Raw genomic sequence first — 17,463 nt, forward strand, 5'->3', positions numbered from 1 at the left:
TCTTTAAATCTTGCATTTTATTATAAGATTAACTTATAGTCTATAACTTATATACCATATAAATTTAACACTTACAAAGTGTAAGTAAGTAAAATTTACTTATACTATAAGTAAATTTTACTTATAGTCTTATAGTCTATAACTTATAGTCTATAACTTATATACCATATAAATTTAACACTTACAAAGTGTAAGTAAGTAAAATTTACTAATTCTATTAGTAAATTTTACTTATAGCTATAATTACTAACAGGCTATAAAATTTACTCATACTGTGATACAGTATAAGTTCATTTTATATATAAGATTTACTTATAGCCTATAAGTTACGTGACTATAACATTTAAATTTAATACTTACAGACTGTTAGTAAAATTTACCTATAGGCTAAAGAATTTACTTACACTGTACAACAGTGTAAGTAAATTTTATAGCCTATATATCTATATAGCTTATAGACTAATTATTAGTCTAATAGGCTGTAAAATTTACTTATACTGTAATATAGTATAAGTAAATTTTATAGCCTATTAATAAATTTTATAATAAAAATTTTAATATAATGCGAGACAGTCTATTGGTAAATTTTATAATTTACATAATTATAGTAAATTTTATGCAAGAATAGCTTATTAGTAAATTTTATTATAAAAATTTTAGTATAATGCGTATTAAAAAAAAAAAAAAACTTTATTAGTAATAGTAATGTGTAGTTCAACTACATATTACTAGTCCAACTTTTAGTTGAGCTATTATTTTATATAAAATTTGAGACTTAAAAATATTAAATTTTAGTCTTATAGTAAAAACCGATAAATGCTATTCAAAATTGTATTTATTGATTATTTTGTTTGATCATTATCACAATATTAATATATGATCAAGATTACAATATTAATGTTCTATTGGATTTATTTACCTGCTATAGTCAGAAAATGTCAGTATCAAATAACATGTTATGTCAGTATGCTTATGATGGAAATCTGCAGGGTTTAAAATATATTATTTGTGCCAAAAAAGAAGTTGCAAGTGTTAAAGATCAGGTAAATATTTTCATTGTATTTCTAAACTAAATTCCACCCAGACTTATAAGTAGTTTAAAAAAAAAAAAAAAAAAAATAGTAATAATAAAAAAATCTATAAAAACAAGTATATTTAGTGTCTTAAATAAAAATATATTATCAGTAAAAAAAAATCTTAAATCTCAAAATAGTCATTTATATTCAAAATATATTGTTAATATATTTTAAATGTGTAAAGTAGTTTTATAAATTTGCACAATTGAAAGGTATTCTAAAATTATTGGTATTGAATTCTGAAATTAAAGAGCTTTTTTTTCCAAGTGGCAGACAGTATATTTTTATACAGGGTTAATTTATTCTTTAAAAAAAACTTTATTTAGTGTTAAGAAAAAGGGAAAAAAAATTAAAAAGAATACTGTTATAACAAGTATATTTGAAGTAAAAATATTTTCACTAAGGTTTAGCACAGTTTCTATTGAATAACTTGAACACCACCTATTTTCATAATTAAATTGCATTTAACATAGTATATGTGCAACAATACAATACATGCGACAACACAAAATGGTAATATAGTTTTAGTTATTTGCATAAAAACTAAAAGCGAATCTTCTTTTAATAAAATAAACATATTTTTCTATGAAAGTGATTAATTTTTTATTTAAAATATATCCATTTTGAGGCAAGAATAGAAATAGTTTTAACAAACAAGTAAAAAAAAAAAGGAATAAGTTTTTAGAGTATTTTATTAGAGGCTAAGAACAATTGTTGCACTTTTACTCAAAAATATCACTTTAACAGCATCTAATTAAGTTACTTCTTTTTATATTTTATTCCCTTTTTATCCTTTAAAAATAAATTTAAATGAAAAAAAACAAATATAACCTTATGAAAGTGGAAATGCTTGCTCTGAACTAAAAGTGAATAAAAATAAAAGGTATATATATAAAAAAAACTCCGGCCACAATTATGGCTTTTTGCACGTAATGGGTTAAAGCTTTTATATTTTCTTTTATTATGTTAGATAAGGTTAAATATTATTTTTATTCGGTTATATAAGGTTAAATATATATATGAAAGAAAATTTTTTTTTCGAAGACAGTTGGACATTTCTATTCCAATGAATTAAAAAAAATAAAATTTAAAAACAAAGATTTTTTCAATTTAGAAGATGGAATTCAAAATTAGGTACGTGATATTTTGATTATCCAAAAGAAAAATTATGGGAGACAAGATTTTCTTCATGTTTTAATTATTCAAACTTTGCAATAAATACAAAAATTTTCCAAGATAAAAAACAAAAATTCTTATTACATGTGTTTATGATGTTTAAAGTTGATTTCATGGCCCAGATTTTTTAATTTTCATAGGTAATGATGTCTTTTAATATTTCATCATCATAAATTGTCACTTAGTATTTTTGGAAGTATCTTTAATTTTATGGCAAAGTGAACGGCATTTTAAATTTCCATGCGTGATTTAAAAGATCTAATTATTTGGAAAAAGTAATGTTAAAAAGTTTCAATGAAACTGATTTTTTTTACTTTGCATATTTTTAGGTTACTGATTTGAATGGACAAAGTAATTTTTTCTTCTATGACATTTTAGCATTGTTTTTTTGCATCATGCACAGACATATTATGTTTGAACAGTCCTTTTTATCTCCGCAGAGTTTTGAAAAGACACTTAAAAAAATTAATTCAGAATCACCTGCCAATTCAAACAAACAAAAAAAAATTACCACACCAATGCCTTATCCAAATAAGCTAAATGTGCTCATAAGTAGGAACAAATAGTATACTTATTTTAAAAATTCTTTTTCTTCTTCCCATATAAAAAATAAACTTAGTTAAAATCAACTAAATTAATTGGCTTATTGCAAAAACTAATTATTGAATATTGTATTGTCATCAACCAAGAGTATCTGCAAAATTCGAAAAAAATCTATCATCAGGAAGTGACTCAATAGTTGATTGCGAGTTCTGATGTTAACAGACAAACAGACAAAGATGAGGAGTTAATAAAAGCATTAGGAAAAATATACTACTTTCTGATATTTCAGAATCAGGCTTGGACTATACCGGTTTGGATGACTTTAATTGCAAAGTTCTTGATTTTTATTTGCAAGAAGATCTCCAGTTTGCAAAGATGTTCCTGTTAATAAGAAAACAAAAGAGAAGGTATGACATCATTTATATGTAGGAATTGTATTTTGTTTAATAAGGTTTTCAGTTTTTGTAAACAATTTTTGTTTTCTTTCAGAAACAAATTTGTCACATGCTGATGACCATAGGAGAAGCATATTCACTTTTTAAAAGTGAGCATAATAATTTAAAAGTGGGGAAATCTAAGTTTTACGATCTGCAACCTATAATATGTCAAGCTGCTAAACGATCTTTCCCACCATGTTTGCCTTTGCATATACCATGAAAATTTCAGCTTGTCAACAAAAGCCCTTCAAATAAAGTTTAATATAATTTCAGACATAGTTGACAAATCTGTAGGTAATCAAAACAACTAATCTTGCATGTTTATAGAGTGTAAAGCGAACTGCGGGTTTGCAAAGCTCGATAAATATGTTTCTAGTGTAATAGACTCATTTGGTGATGGTTCAAACAAACCGCTCTTTTTTTTGACCAATGGTCCTCAAAAATGTGTAGAAAACTGAACAACCACTCACATCTTTGTTAGAGGGGTGTGTATTGATGTGTCAGCAATTGCCATTTTATATAAGTCATGTGTAGTGAATGACCGGGGCCGGGCCCTGGCTAAAAATGAGACTTTTTTCAAACCTGGCTAAACTATAAGATTTAGCAGGGGTTGATAGCCGGGGCTAGAAAAAAATTTATAATACTTTATATATTATAATTTTATGCTTACATTTACTATTTATTAAATACTGGCATATGTTTATACATTTTCAAACTCTAATTTACTTTCAATAAGATTGCAAGCAACCACTATTAAGTTATGAGTTACTTTAAAATAGAGAATAAGTAAAAATACTAGAAAATTGTTAACTGAAGACTTGAAAAGTTGTAGATTGTATATAAAAGAAAAATATGAAGATGGCTAATAGTTATAAGGTTTTTTTGATGCGCAAGGAAAAAAACTGGATTAATAAAAGTTTTTATAGCATGAAGGGACAGATTCAGTAAAAGAATACAACTTGTTGAATTAGAAACAAGCAAGAATGAGTTTTGGTTTATCGTTATAGAGACTATATCTTGTTTGAGCATTGACGATGATCATATTTCTAGAAAAGAGAAAGAAATGCAACCTTACAACAATGGGAGAGTGACTCAAGCTTGGCAGATAAAGCAGCTCTAATTTATTATTATTTTTTATATGTTAATTCACCTCCCCAAGGCTAAAAATGCCACAACAGACAAGGAGGCTACTTAATTGTCAACCGTATAACTCTGAAACACAAATCTTGACAACCAAGGTTGCTGCGCAGAGAAACACATCGAGAGCAACACTACCAAGGACGTGGTGGGGATCGAACTTGGTACCTCACGCTTATAAAGCTTTAAGGGTACCACAAGATACCTTGTGGTACCCTTAAAGTTACTTGAAATAAAAAAGGGTGTAGGCCTTTAAGAATAGCATACTACAATACTAATAAATTACTACAGTTAGTAAGAAATACTTTAATAATCTCAAAACCTTTATATAAAGAAACTAACAGAGTGAAGACTAGTTGTAGGTTAGTTTGAGAGGTCAGAGTGTTTTCTAAAATTTTAAAAAATTAGAGCTACTTATTTAGCACTTTTTAAAAATTAAATATTATATAAATAATAAGATTAAATGTTAGACTTACTTTAATTAATGACATTGTTGAAGACTAACCAAAAGTCTCTAGAACCTAACATCTGATATAAGATTTAGTAAACTCAGAATAACAGAGCTTAATATCAGATGGGACCTTTTTACATTGGCTTCTTGGAATAATAAAAGGACATTTGTTCTTAAGAGAGGTGTTCTTGTAAAAAAGATTAAAAACATTAATAAAGCAACTGCTCAAGATGGTGAAAAATGTGGAGTAGAATCAGGTTTGACTTATTGAAAAGTAAGAATAAAAGCTTACAAACCTTTCGTCCAGAAGGAATAAGAGCTTCTGAGATGCGCTTTATGCATACATATTATGGATATAAACATATATGTTTGCTATTTATTTAGATGCTGGAATGCAGTATTCTTTCATATTTATATAAACTTTAGTATTTTTATGGTGTAATATTTGCCGGAAGAGAAGATGATGATGATGATAATGGTAATAATGATTATGATGATTATGTTGATCATAATGATATTTATATATGCATATATATATACAAAATATAACATGAATTTTGAATAAGAAATATATACTTTAGGGTGTATAAATGTTTATGCAATCCCGGTCACAAACCCGGCCCGGCTATATTTTATCAACCCCGGCTCTGGCTATATTTTATCAACCCCAGCCCCGATCAAATATCAACCCCGGTTGTTTACTAGTCATGTGTATATAAAGCGACAACAAAATGCATATTTTTGTTTATGTCGCCAAAATGTGACAGAAGATGAATTGATTATACAAGTAAGTAAAGTTGTATTTGTAATACAATTCAAAATTTTATTTGTAATACGATTAATAAAATTATATTAACCTTTTTAATATATTTATTATATCATCCATTTATATTTTTAATTCTTCTAAAATCAGATGGAATTTAAGTGAAAATTACACCATAATAGAGCAAAGTAAAATTCAATTTGCTTATTGGGTTTATCAGCAACTAACAGTATTTACTGCTGCAATTTGGAGTAAGAGCAATACACAATCCTATGCTATTGTATCTGATCATTTACTTCATGATAAATATGCCGTTTTGTTCATTATCAAACAATTATTAAATTGTTTTCAAAATATTGTAAATTACACTCTTTCACAGACAGTCCTTCATCACAATTCAAAAATTTATATGTCATGACAACCATGAATAATTTATACAAATTGCCATCTGCTCTTGTTGAGATTGGTTGTTCATTTTTTGCAACATCACACAGAAAGAAGGCAACCTATGGCATAGGTTGAGAAACAAAAAAGAATGGTTTGGACAATAAAATCTGGAAAACGATATTGTCGCAGTTTAGAAAATTTTGTGAGCATTGCATGAAAAAAAAATAGCAGAATTAATGTAAGTCATTATATAGAGAAAAAACCTAATAATAAAAGTTGTAGATATTGAACTTTTGGTTATTAAATTTTCATTTTTTTAGATCATTTTGATTACAAATGAGTGTACTGCCGTAAGTCAAAGTGAGATTAACGGACTCTTCTCAAAGATAAATTTAAAGTCAAAGATATTCGTTGCCACCATCTTTTCTTTTTAATATTTATGGTGCTTTTAGGCAATTTGTAACCAATCAGAAATGGTAAAGTTGTTAAAAAAACATCATCATCATTATTGGTAAATGCGGTATCATCTCCATCTGAAAAATACAAATTTAATACTATTTCCCCTTATCTTTGTAGAAGTGCGTTCTGCTGGTAGAGCAAAGATATACCTTGCCGAAGTATTAAAAATTGTAGATAATATGGCTTAAATTACATTTCTAAAAGAACAAAACAAATTCATTTTTATATACCTATCTGTAAATGACTTTTCCTGGCATTACTTGTGTGAGTTAAAACCATTATTACTGTAACCTCACCTTGATAACCGTGGGAACAATATGGAGCCGAATTGTTACAACTAAACTTATTGTTAAAAATTTGATAATGTATCTTATCTTTAATTTAATATATTAACTCTAAAATACACTTATCTTTAATATAATACATTAAAATATCATTTTTTAATTAAACATGGATTTAATATAATTAGTATTAATATATATGTTATTTATAGTCACAATCGGTTTATTTTCAAAAATATAATCCAAAAATGACTAATGTTTGCATGTTCCATTCGCTACTTTTTTTTTGTCTGTTTGTGTTTTTGGTTATAACTGCTATTGTGGAGCAAAGATGCATCATAGAATGCTGTAACTTTTTAATAATCTTTGGGAATGCTTGTACAATTAGCCTGTAAAAAGCAAAACACCTATCACTGATGCATTTGCAGAAAAAATAGGATTAATTTATTAATTTTTTTTTTCTGTTCCATGCGTGACTCCATTATTTTATTCAATAATGAAGCAAAGAAATTAATTTATTCAATAATGCAAAGCAAAGAAATTAATTTATTCAATAATGAAGCAACCAATAGCTACCATACTTTGTATAGGAAATATATACATAGAAGTCATTTAAATTTAAATTGGAGATTACAAATTGCATTATTTTTAAAATAATTAATGAAACAAATACAATGTTCCGTGCATGGTTTTTTGGAAATGCCCAGTTGTATAAGATTTGTTTTTAATATTGAAGATGTCAAGTAGCTTCTATTGCTATTATGTTTTCCTTTTGAAACAAAAATAAATTATTACTTATATATATTTGCATAACAATTATTTTGTTTTGTTTGTTGTGAAAGACTATATGTGTAACTGATAAAAGCGCAAATTCTACTGATCTTTTTTTTTTTTAATAAGCAGTTATTTTTTTTATTAAAAGTCATTATTTCAATTATTAATGGTATTTTATGTAAAAGTTCAAGATGAAACAGTAATATAGGAGGTTTATTATTGAGCAATGTTTAATATATAAAAGTTTTTGTATTTGTTTATATTTATAATACATTTATTTATTTTTGATCATTAACTCTAACATATTTGTTTTTATTTTAAAAAGCTTCTCAAAGCACTTTGAAAATTATGGAACTTAGAGTAAAGTAAAAGTAATTATATAATTTTAAATCAAAATCAAAGTTGAATTAGGGCTATTCAAATGTTTATTTAAATAGGTTTATAAAATGAATTAAATATATAAAGTCAGCCCTTGGAATTAGGGTCAACATTTGGCAATGCCAACCTAACTGCCGACCTAGAAGTGTTTTAGCTCGGCGAAAAATCGCCAACCTCGTTTCTATGTTTTATAGTAAAACCTTTGTACCAAATTTTTTTTGACAACCTGATGCCAACCTCTAACAGTTTAAGTTTGACAAAATATTGCTGACCTCATTTTTCCTAATTCCAAGGGCTAAATAGTTATAAATTTGGTTATAAAATAATTATAAAATAAATAACATGATGATATTAAAATAAACATTGATGTTGTAGTAGTCAAAAATTTTGTCTTCAACTTTTTATTTTGTATTAAAATTTTGTTTGATTATAAAGAAATAATCCTTTTTCATAGGATGAACGTCAACCATTGCATTGGGCTTGCTCTGCTGGTCACCTTTCTATTGTTCAATATTTACTTAATGATTGCAACGTGCCTATAGATCAGCCTGATGATGTAATCTTTATTCCTTTTTAGATTTTTAATGTATGTGTATTTGGGTGTCCCATAAAACAACATTTTTGAAAATAATCTGCTCCCACCCCCTAAATGTGTTCTATCTAATACAAAAACACTAGGTTTAAAATTTTTTTAGGGATCACTCAAGACCCTAGATTATTTATAGGTCCCTAATATTTTCCACAAAAAATTTTTTCAAAATTATGTCAACCTGGTACTCAAATAAAGCAAAATTATATAAAAATTTCAAAACTAATATTTATTTTGAAGAAATTTGAACTTATTTATCAAAGTTATCATAAAAAAAACAAAAAATACATTTTTTTATCTTTTGTTAAAAGATGTAATTTTTTATGCAATAAAAGTAAAAATAACAATTTTTTTTGAAATGAATACTATTTTTGAAATTTTTATATAATTTCGCTTTATTTGTGTACCAAGTTGACATATTAATGAAAAACTTTTTTTTTGAAAATATTAGGAACCCATTAAATATTTGAGGGTCTTGACGAACCCCTTAAAATATTTTTTATTCAAAAAAATCTTAAACTTAGTATTTTTGTATAAGATAGAACACATTAAGGGGGTGGGAGCAGATTATCTTCAAAATAGTTGTTTTTTGGGACACCCTAATGTGTATATATACAGTCCCCAATCAAATTATTAGCCCACAATGAGATTTTTTGTATTTTTAGTCTTCTTAGAGGTAAAACTTATGTTTTTATAAAAATGCAGATAAAATTTTTAATTATAAATAAAGTATAACTATTTCCAAAATAACAATAAGAGTATGTTTATTTACATGAATTAAAAATATTTTGTTGATCCTTATCCTATATTTTAAAACTGCATGAATGCAACGATTAAGCATGCTATAAATGCAATTTAAAGCCTTTTCTTTCAAATGTGCAATATACTTCCAATGCTAAATAACTTTTTCAATCAATTGTGTTCTATTTGTGAGCTTTTCTAGCAAAATTTTTCTCTTTAATTGTTCCATACATTTATTTAGATCTGAGAAGTTCCCTGGAACAATCCAAAAGAAGGATTTTTAGTGACGCCAATAATTTTTTAATGGATTTTGCAGTGTGGCATTAGGCTCCAACCTGCATAAATATTTCCTTCTGCTTATTTGGAAACCAATTATTTAATTAAGTTAAAAGACAGGTCTTAATGACTTTTTTGTATTGCTTCAATATTCCATCCACAATGTACAGTTGACCGAGGCCTTTTCCATTAATAACCGACCAAAATATGACTTTAGGAAGATGTTTATTTGTTTGGATTATACAATCTTTATGGAATTTTTCATTGGAAGCCCTTTTCACATATTGAGCCTTTTTTATGGTAGACTTATCGCTGAAGCATACCTGGAGGAAACAGAATTAAAAAAATCACTAAATACAAACACATGAATAATAGTGTGAAAAAAAATATTTTTTTATTATAATGATTTGCTGATTTCCAGTCATCAACAGTAAAGCTGCTTTACTTTTTTGCCCAATCCAGGTGCTGTTTTCTCTGAGAATTGTTTAATATCGGCTTTTATGCTGGCCTTCTACTTTTGATGCCCAATCCATGCAAACTTTGTTGAACAGTGATTGTTGCCACATTTAGTTTCACCTCATTCAACTTGCTGCTAATTGCAGAGTATGTAGCAAATCTTTTTTTTTTTTCTCACTATTTTTGCTAGCTCTCTCATTTCTTGGTGTTACTTTATTTTTTCAATTGCATTAGCCTTGCCCTTAAATAATTAATAGGAAGCTATTTTTCAATTTGTCTTTGATCATCTCACATTATCCTGATATTTCACTTATCCAGTAATGCTTATCAGTCAAAAGATCTTGTATAATTGCTTTTTTTTTTAGAACTGATATCTTCTTTTTCCCTACTTTGTTATTTAGAACTTTTAAACAATTTTTTTTTTTGCTTAAAGACTATTTCAAAACAGATAAAAATTGTTTATTATAGAAAATATTGAAACAAAGTATACAAAATGTGTAAATATTGTTTAAAAATGGTTCAAAGTATATTATAATATAAATCTAATGTAATTAAATCCCAATAGTTAACATAAAATATACTGCACTTAAAGAAAACATAGTGAATCAGCACAAATGACAAAACGCAAATGTCATGAATTAAACAGATACCGTTTGTCCCTTGAAATTGTTGGGATCCTGAAAATAGTTTTATAATGCTAACAGCTTACAGGTGTGTCTCTTGTGCAAAGTTGTCTTAAAAATTGTCTTAATGGTGAGTTTTAAAATCTCTTCTTCATCTGAGCCTAATAAATGAGTTCAAATGAGAGGGTAAATAAGTTCCATTTTAAATGTATGATGTGGTGATGTTTAAAATTTCCTGGATGAAACAAGCACTAAATGCAAACACTAGAATATCAGGAAAAAAAATTATTTTTGTATTATAATGACCACCTAACCCTTACCCTAACCCAGACAGAAAATGAAAAGGTTTCTAAGTTTTGATTGATGAAGCACAGCGTAAAATGATAAAAGTTTCATAAGTGATTTTCTACAACAATGAGCACTCTATTTTGTAGAATACATTTAAAATTATTCATATATATATATATATATATATATATATATATATATATATATATATATATATATATATATATATATACCTACAATATATTTATATTGTAGGTATATAGATACTTGTAGGTATAATAAAAGTTTAAAAAAATATTAAATTTTTTTTTTTACTTTTTAGATTGCTTTATTTTTAAATATATTTGTTTAATTTTTGTATAAAAAATGATAACTAGTGGAAACTTTAATAGTATTTTTAATTTCAGCGTTTTGTTGTATTAATATTTTTGTATTTTTCAGTCTGGGTGGACGCCTCTTATAATAGCATTATCAGCTGGTCGTGATATAATTGTAAAAGAGTTATTGAGAAACTTAGCTGATCCTAATAAACGAACATCAACTGGTTGCACTGCACTTCATTATGCAGCTTCTAAAAATCGTTATGAGGTATGTTACTAAGTTAAAGTATTATGTGGTTTTTTAATTTTATTATTATTTCAATTTTTTTTTTTTTTTGATTATCATTACTTTTGTTGTATTACTTATTTTTATATATTCAATTAAAAAATTACTATTGCAGTACTTAATAGTGAATTGCATTCCGCTAGTTGTCAAATTTCAAATATTGATGAAAAATCTGTGATAAATAAATTTGCATAAAAAATCTTATCTCCTTAAGTTTGTATTGTTGGTTTTACTATTATGGATTTAGTATATAACTTTGATTTATATATAATTTATTTGTATATAAGTGATTTAACAAATTCTGATGGTCATATCCATTATTATTGTATTAGACGTAGCCAAGTCCCTGACTCTTAAGAAAAAAAAAAAAATAATAATACACAAACCTAAACAGTTCAATAACCACAATAGCACAAGAGCAATTAGCAACCATAGCTCATCAATTTGAAACAATCTTTCTGACTACATTGTCAATTCAAAAGTTGACAAACCAGTTTAAGAACTTGGATTTGTACTGTAGCTTGGTAACTATAAAAGCATTTCACACTACTAAGTTGTGTTGTAACTAACAAAAAAAGTAAAATATTCAGTAAATTTTTTTTCAAACATGAACAAGTAACTATATTTGCTAGACTTTTTTTTTCTCAACAACCTGTTCATTAAAAGTGTACTTTACGTTACTTTTTTAATTAATTTAATTTAGTTCAAAGGAATACTAAAGATTAGTTTAAAGACTTGTAATAATTTTTATCAGTTAAAACCACCACTTGCAATAATTTACCTACATGGTCTTTGTGAGACTAATTAAAATTTGGCTATTCTATTTTCAGATTTCTGTGTTAATCGCTATTATCCTTTGATTTCTAAAGACTTATAATAAATTGATTGACTCACTAATACTCCAATAGTCACATTTTTGGTTCTTTATCGTTCTCTTTTTTCCCAAGACTGCAATCTTTATGATGTTTTGGATCAAATTTACCAAATTTTTTTTTTTTTTTAATGCTTCACTTAATCTTGTTGTCTTTGGTGACTTGAATTTTTATTACACTAAATGGATTGGTTGTAGTACCACAGACTCTGCTGGCTTAGAATCTCCAAATTTTTGTCTTTCTTAGTCTTGTATTCAAATAGTTAACTTTGTGACTTGTGTTGTGACTTTATCCCTAATCACATACCTTCACTCCTTGATTTGTGTTTTGTAACTTTACTCCATAAATTGTGCCACCTCATATATAGTTCCTGTGTTTCAGGCAAGCATTAAAGCTTTTATTCTTTCTTGTCAGTTTCATGTCAAATCTTATTCTACCCCATTCTTCTTATACAGCTGCTATTTCTAATCAAAATTATTTTTCTTTTATCTTTTCACAAGAACAACTGTCTTTAGAAAAAGAGTATAAATTCACCAAACTTTCGTAACTCTTGCATCGCTCAACTGAGGTTACAGAAATTGTATGCTCAGTGTTTTTTTCGTAACTATTTGGTATTCACCAATGTTTCACAGCATTTCCATAAAAGTTAAAGTTGCACATTAGTTGATGCAAAAACTTACGCAAAAAAAAGATCCGAGTTGACTTTTTTTTACAATATACCAAGTTTTCGTAACTTTATAAAACAAAACTTTCTAATATTGAATTCATATAATTTCTAACAAATTTAAATTCAAGATTATTACTAATTAATATTTTTTACACCCTAATAAAATGAAAGTAATGTTTTTACAAAACTCTGTTATAAAAACTAAATACTTTTAATTTAATATTTATTTAATAAAAAGTATTAAGAAAATAATTTTGAGTAGAAAAGAGGAAAAGGAGTTCAAAATTGACTAATCTTCAAAGACGTTATTAAGGGCAGGTAAATTTTGACAGTTGTTTAATATACAATTAATCTAGCTATAAAACTTTTACTTTCTTCAATAATAAATATCACATAAATAGTGTCTATTTAAAGTATAAATAATAAAAAGTTTGCATACAAATTTGTCCTAAGCATGAACAAACTCAAGTTTCGAGTTTGTATGATGCCTAAACAAGTCATATATAAGACATCAAAAAATCCTTGTAATATTTGCCCATATAACATTCAACAATATATTATCGCCTTTGATTTGCAAACAAATAGTTTTAATTTGTGTTCTTTGTACAATGCTAAGTTGAATTGGTTGATTTGTGTTAATACAGCCTGAACATCGTGTACATCATCTTCATCATTGTCCTCAAAGTTTATGTCATCTGGAATTTCTAATCCTAAGCAATTGCAAAGGTTTTCCATTAAATTGTGCGTAAAATATATTTTGAAGTATATTGTTAGGGTGAGCATATGTTAAAAGCACTGAAGTGCTCCACCTCTCTTGTGACCTCCAGGGGTTTTTAAGATGACCAAAGGATTGCTCCACATCACTATCTACCTGAAGGTAAACTTTATTGAAATATATTTTCTCTGATGTAGTTGTATCTGATGTAGATTAAATAGTGTAATCATGACTGTTAACAAGCAAAAAGAAAACCTGCATTAGGGTTATATTGTAATGTTTTTTTTAGTTCAGAATTAGAAAAAATAAAAATCTTTACCCAGGATACTTCTCATAAACATCTTTAAAAAAATAAAAAAGCTAATTTTAAATAAATTGTATAAATCAACTCTTTTAAACTTCATTCGTTACAGTTAATTGATAACAAGCATATTAAACAATAAATAATCAAAAGAATAATTACTAATTTTTTTAAAATGACTCGTAATTTTTACCAATTACTCTTTGAAAACACCCAGTTACTTTGATAAAGGCCTTATTGATATTAGCATTTTTGCTTCTGAAGAAATTAGGTCGCTCCTCAATGTGATTGATGACAAATCATTGTTAATGTGTTGACAATATCTCTATTTATTTTTATACAAATGAAATTTTTGAACACATTCTTCATCAGAGTAATCATTTAAAGCAACATATTGAGCCTAACGCCAGATTTGATCTCGAACAAATTAACTAAATTTCCCTTTAAACTAAAACTAAATAAAGCTATTAAAATAACTAAATAAACCATGATCGTTATACTTAATGAGACATATACCATTTAACAAAAAAATATGAAATAAAATATTTTTAATTATATATATATATATTTTTTTTTGTTAATAATACAGTGCTTTGTTAATATTTATAAAGATATAATTGCTTTTTTGTACATTTTGTACTATAAGTAATATATAATATGCTCTAATATCTTATTTTATATAACAATGTCACTATTATTTTATATAATAAGATGTTATTTTATATTTATAATATAATAACATCTTTATATATATATATATATATATATATATATATATATATATATATATATATATATATATATATATATATATATATATATATATATATATATATATATATATATATAAATTAAATACAATAAGTTTAAATCAATAATTAATATAACATCTTAATGGTTGTCATTAAAATGTTGTATCAATATTTATCAATATCACATCATTATGCATATAATTTAAATATATGAAGATCCTATTTTATGCTGTTATATTATTGATGTAAGATAATAAATTGATAATATTATACAAAAATATAACAACATTATGATATTATAATAAATGATGTTTTATTACTATAATTTATAATAATATAACATCCTAATTATTAAGATGTTATTAAGTTAACAAGATGTTAAATTGTTACGATGCATTTACATTTGTGTTAATATCTAGGATTATTGTTAACTTTATTATAATATTTACAATTTACATACATAAATTGTATATATTATAATAAGATTCTATATCGATCTGACAATATAGCTATATATGTAGCTATATTGTCAGCTATAAATATATCTGTATATGAATCATAATAATATTACACCATTTCTAATATTTAGTAATTTTAACTTTACACCAAAGTTAAGTCAGCTCCTAGCTTACATAACTTTTCTTGCTTAAATTAAGCTGAGTAAGTTTTTAATAAGTTTGGTGAATACCATTTCAGCTTGGTGAATACCGATTTTTTATCGCTCAACTTACGAAAAAACTTACATAAGTTTTATTAAACGCAACTGCGCAAGTTTCTTGAATACAAATTTCACAGTTTTGAAATTATGCCAAACATACGCAAAAAAAAAGTTTGCTGAATACGCTCCAGGTCTTTTTATCATTACAAGAAATTTATGTAAATATGTATTGCCTGATGCATTAATCTCAGATTACTAAATTTTGTGTTTTGTCCTATTAGTTAGGTTCTCAATACTTGTAAAAAATCTTCAATATTGTCATTTATTTAATTTAATTATTTTAACTCTCATACACAGATCTGATTTTCAATAACAAAATTTTAAAATCTCCTTTTTATGCCCTAAAATTTACTCTCTGGCAATAAGATCTCAATCCTGAAATTATAATTTTAGTTCTCTTGTTCTGCTGCTGGCTTGTTAAATGTAATAAAACAAAGATTCTGTTGCAGCTCTTAGGCAAGAGATTAATTAGAGGTACGCTCTTTTAAAAATGGTTCAAGAGACTTTTCAAAACCAATAAATCATTAAAGTTGTCCTTGATGGAGAACACTCTTCTTTATTTTCAGTAATGTCCGGGGTACCAGAAGCTTTCATCCTTAGTCCAGTGTTGTATCTCATTTATATTAATAATTTTCTTTATAATCTTTCCTCTAAATTGCCTTTATTTACTGATTTAACTATATACTTCAATTTTGGTTTAATATACTTCAATTTACTACTTAATGATATTTTGAACAAGCAGTCGAACTTAAATATTAGGGATCATCCATAAATTATGCAAAGCTAAGTTTTTTTACAAACAAAATAAAAAAGATCTTTCCTTCAGAGCCTTAAGTTGAATAAAAAATAAAAATAGCACATTGAGTTACATGAAAATTGCTGCGTAAAAAAGCTTAAGATCTCCCACTTCTTTTTTTTAGATAAATTTAGTTTTGCATAATTTATGGGCGATTCTGTGGAAGCTTGCGGTGGCTGGTGAATTTCAATATAGACATAATATGAAAATCAACATAATTTATTAAAAATATTTTGATATTCATACTTTAATGAATGGTAACACTCATAAAACTATAGAACTCATACTGAGTTCTATAGCTTAGGTCTTCTCAGATTATTGTTTACAGCTGGCCTTCATGGAATTTACAAAGTTTTCATCTGTACATTGTGCCATTTGTCTTTTTTTTTTGTTTCATACTTAGATACATAATACATTTTTGGATAATTCCATGTGAAACATCCAGGGCATGCAACTTAAGATTTTAATGATTTTTACACTACTCAAAGATTTTAATAAGTTATGAGTATTCTAAAAAATTTTATCATCCAATTCCAAACGGTTTCAAAGATATGACTATTCAAACTTTTCCTTGAACCAACAAAAATCTGCCATTTTAAAAAATGGTTTTGGTCTTTGTTTCTGTTCTTTGTGCAATGTAAAGCTAAAAATGTGTACACTCACATATTTTGAGGCAAGGAATCTAACAAAACAACTTAAAATATTTAAAAATAAGCATAACACCTGTAATTTTGCACTTTATTGCAATTTTACTGAGGCGAGTTTTTTAAATTTACAAATACAAAATTTATGTAAGTTTTGTACTTGTCAATTTAAAAATGTAATAATTTTTGTATTTAAATATTTTTAAATTAAATAACTAATATGCAAGGTTTTTAATTGTCCAGATGAATTTCAATTGCTGCCCTCGTGCGGTGAGGGAATCTCACAATGCCCCTTAAATGCCTTTATTTTTTAAAAATTAGTTTTAAAATAGCATATTGCAATGAAAGTTCTTTTAACTTACATTCTATTAACCAACAAAATTCTCATTTAAAAGCTATCAAACTATCGAAAACTTTTTCATTCAAAAGCTATCATTTTAAATAAGTTTTTTACTTTTCTCTGACTACACTTAAAAGCCTTGAATATCATTTTATATTATATTAAATATTGTTTAGTAAAACATTCATTTTTGATGACAAAAAGGAATTATGTAAGA

General features: G+C 26.0%; 1 protein-coding gene across 1 annotated transcript in view; it reads left to right on the forward strand.

Moving 5' to 3' along the window:
* Positions 1-895: 895 nt before the first annotated feature.
* The window catches only part of LOC136083115 (26S proteasome non-ATPase regulatory subunit 10-like), a 28,092-nt gene continuing 11,524 nt past the window's right edge, over positions 896-17,463 (forward strand). The window contains exons 1-3 of the mRNA XM_065802524.1: positions 896-1,043; positions 8,317-8,418; positions 11,277-11,423. Coding sequence (XP_065658596.1) covers positions 936-1,043; positions 8,317-8,418; positions 11,277-11,423 — 357 coding nt within the window. The 5' untranslated portion in view covers positions 896-935. The remainder of the gene's footprint in view (positions 1,044-8,316; positions 8,419-11,276; positions 11,424-17,463) is intronic.

Source organism: Hydra vulgaris, chromosome 08 (genome assembly GCF_038396675.1).
Source record: "Hydra vulgaris chromosome 08, alternate assembly HydraT2T_AEP".
Taxonomy (NCBI): Eukaryota; Metazoa; Cnidaria; class Hydrozoa; order Anthoathecata; family Hydridae; genus Hydra; species Hydra vulgaris.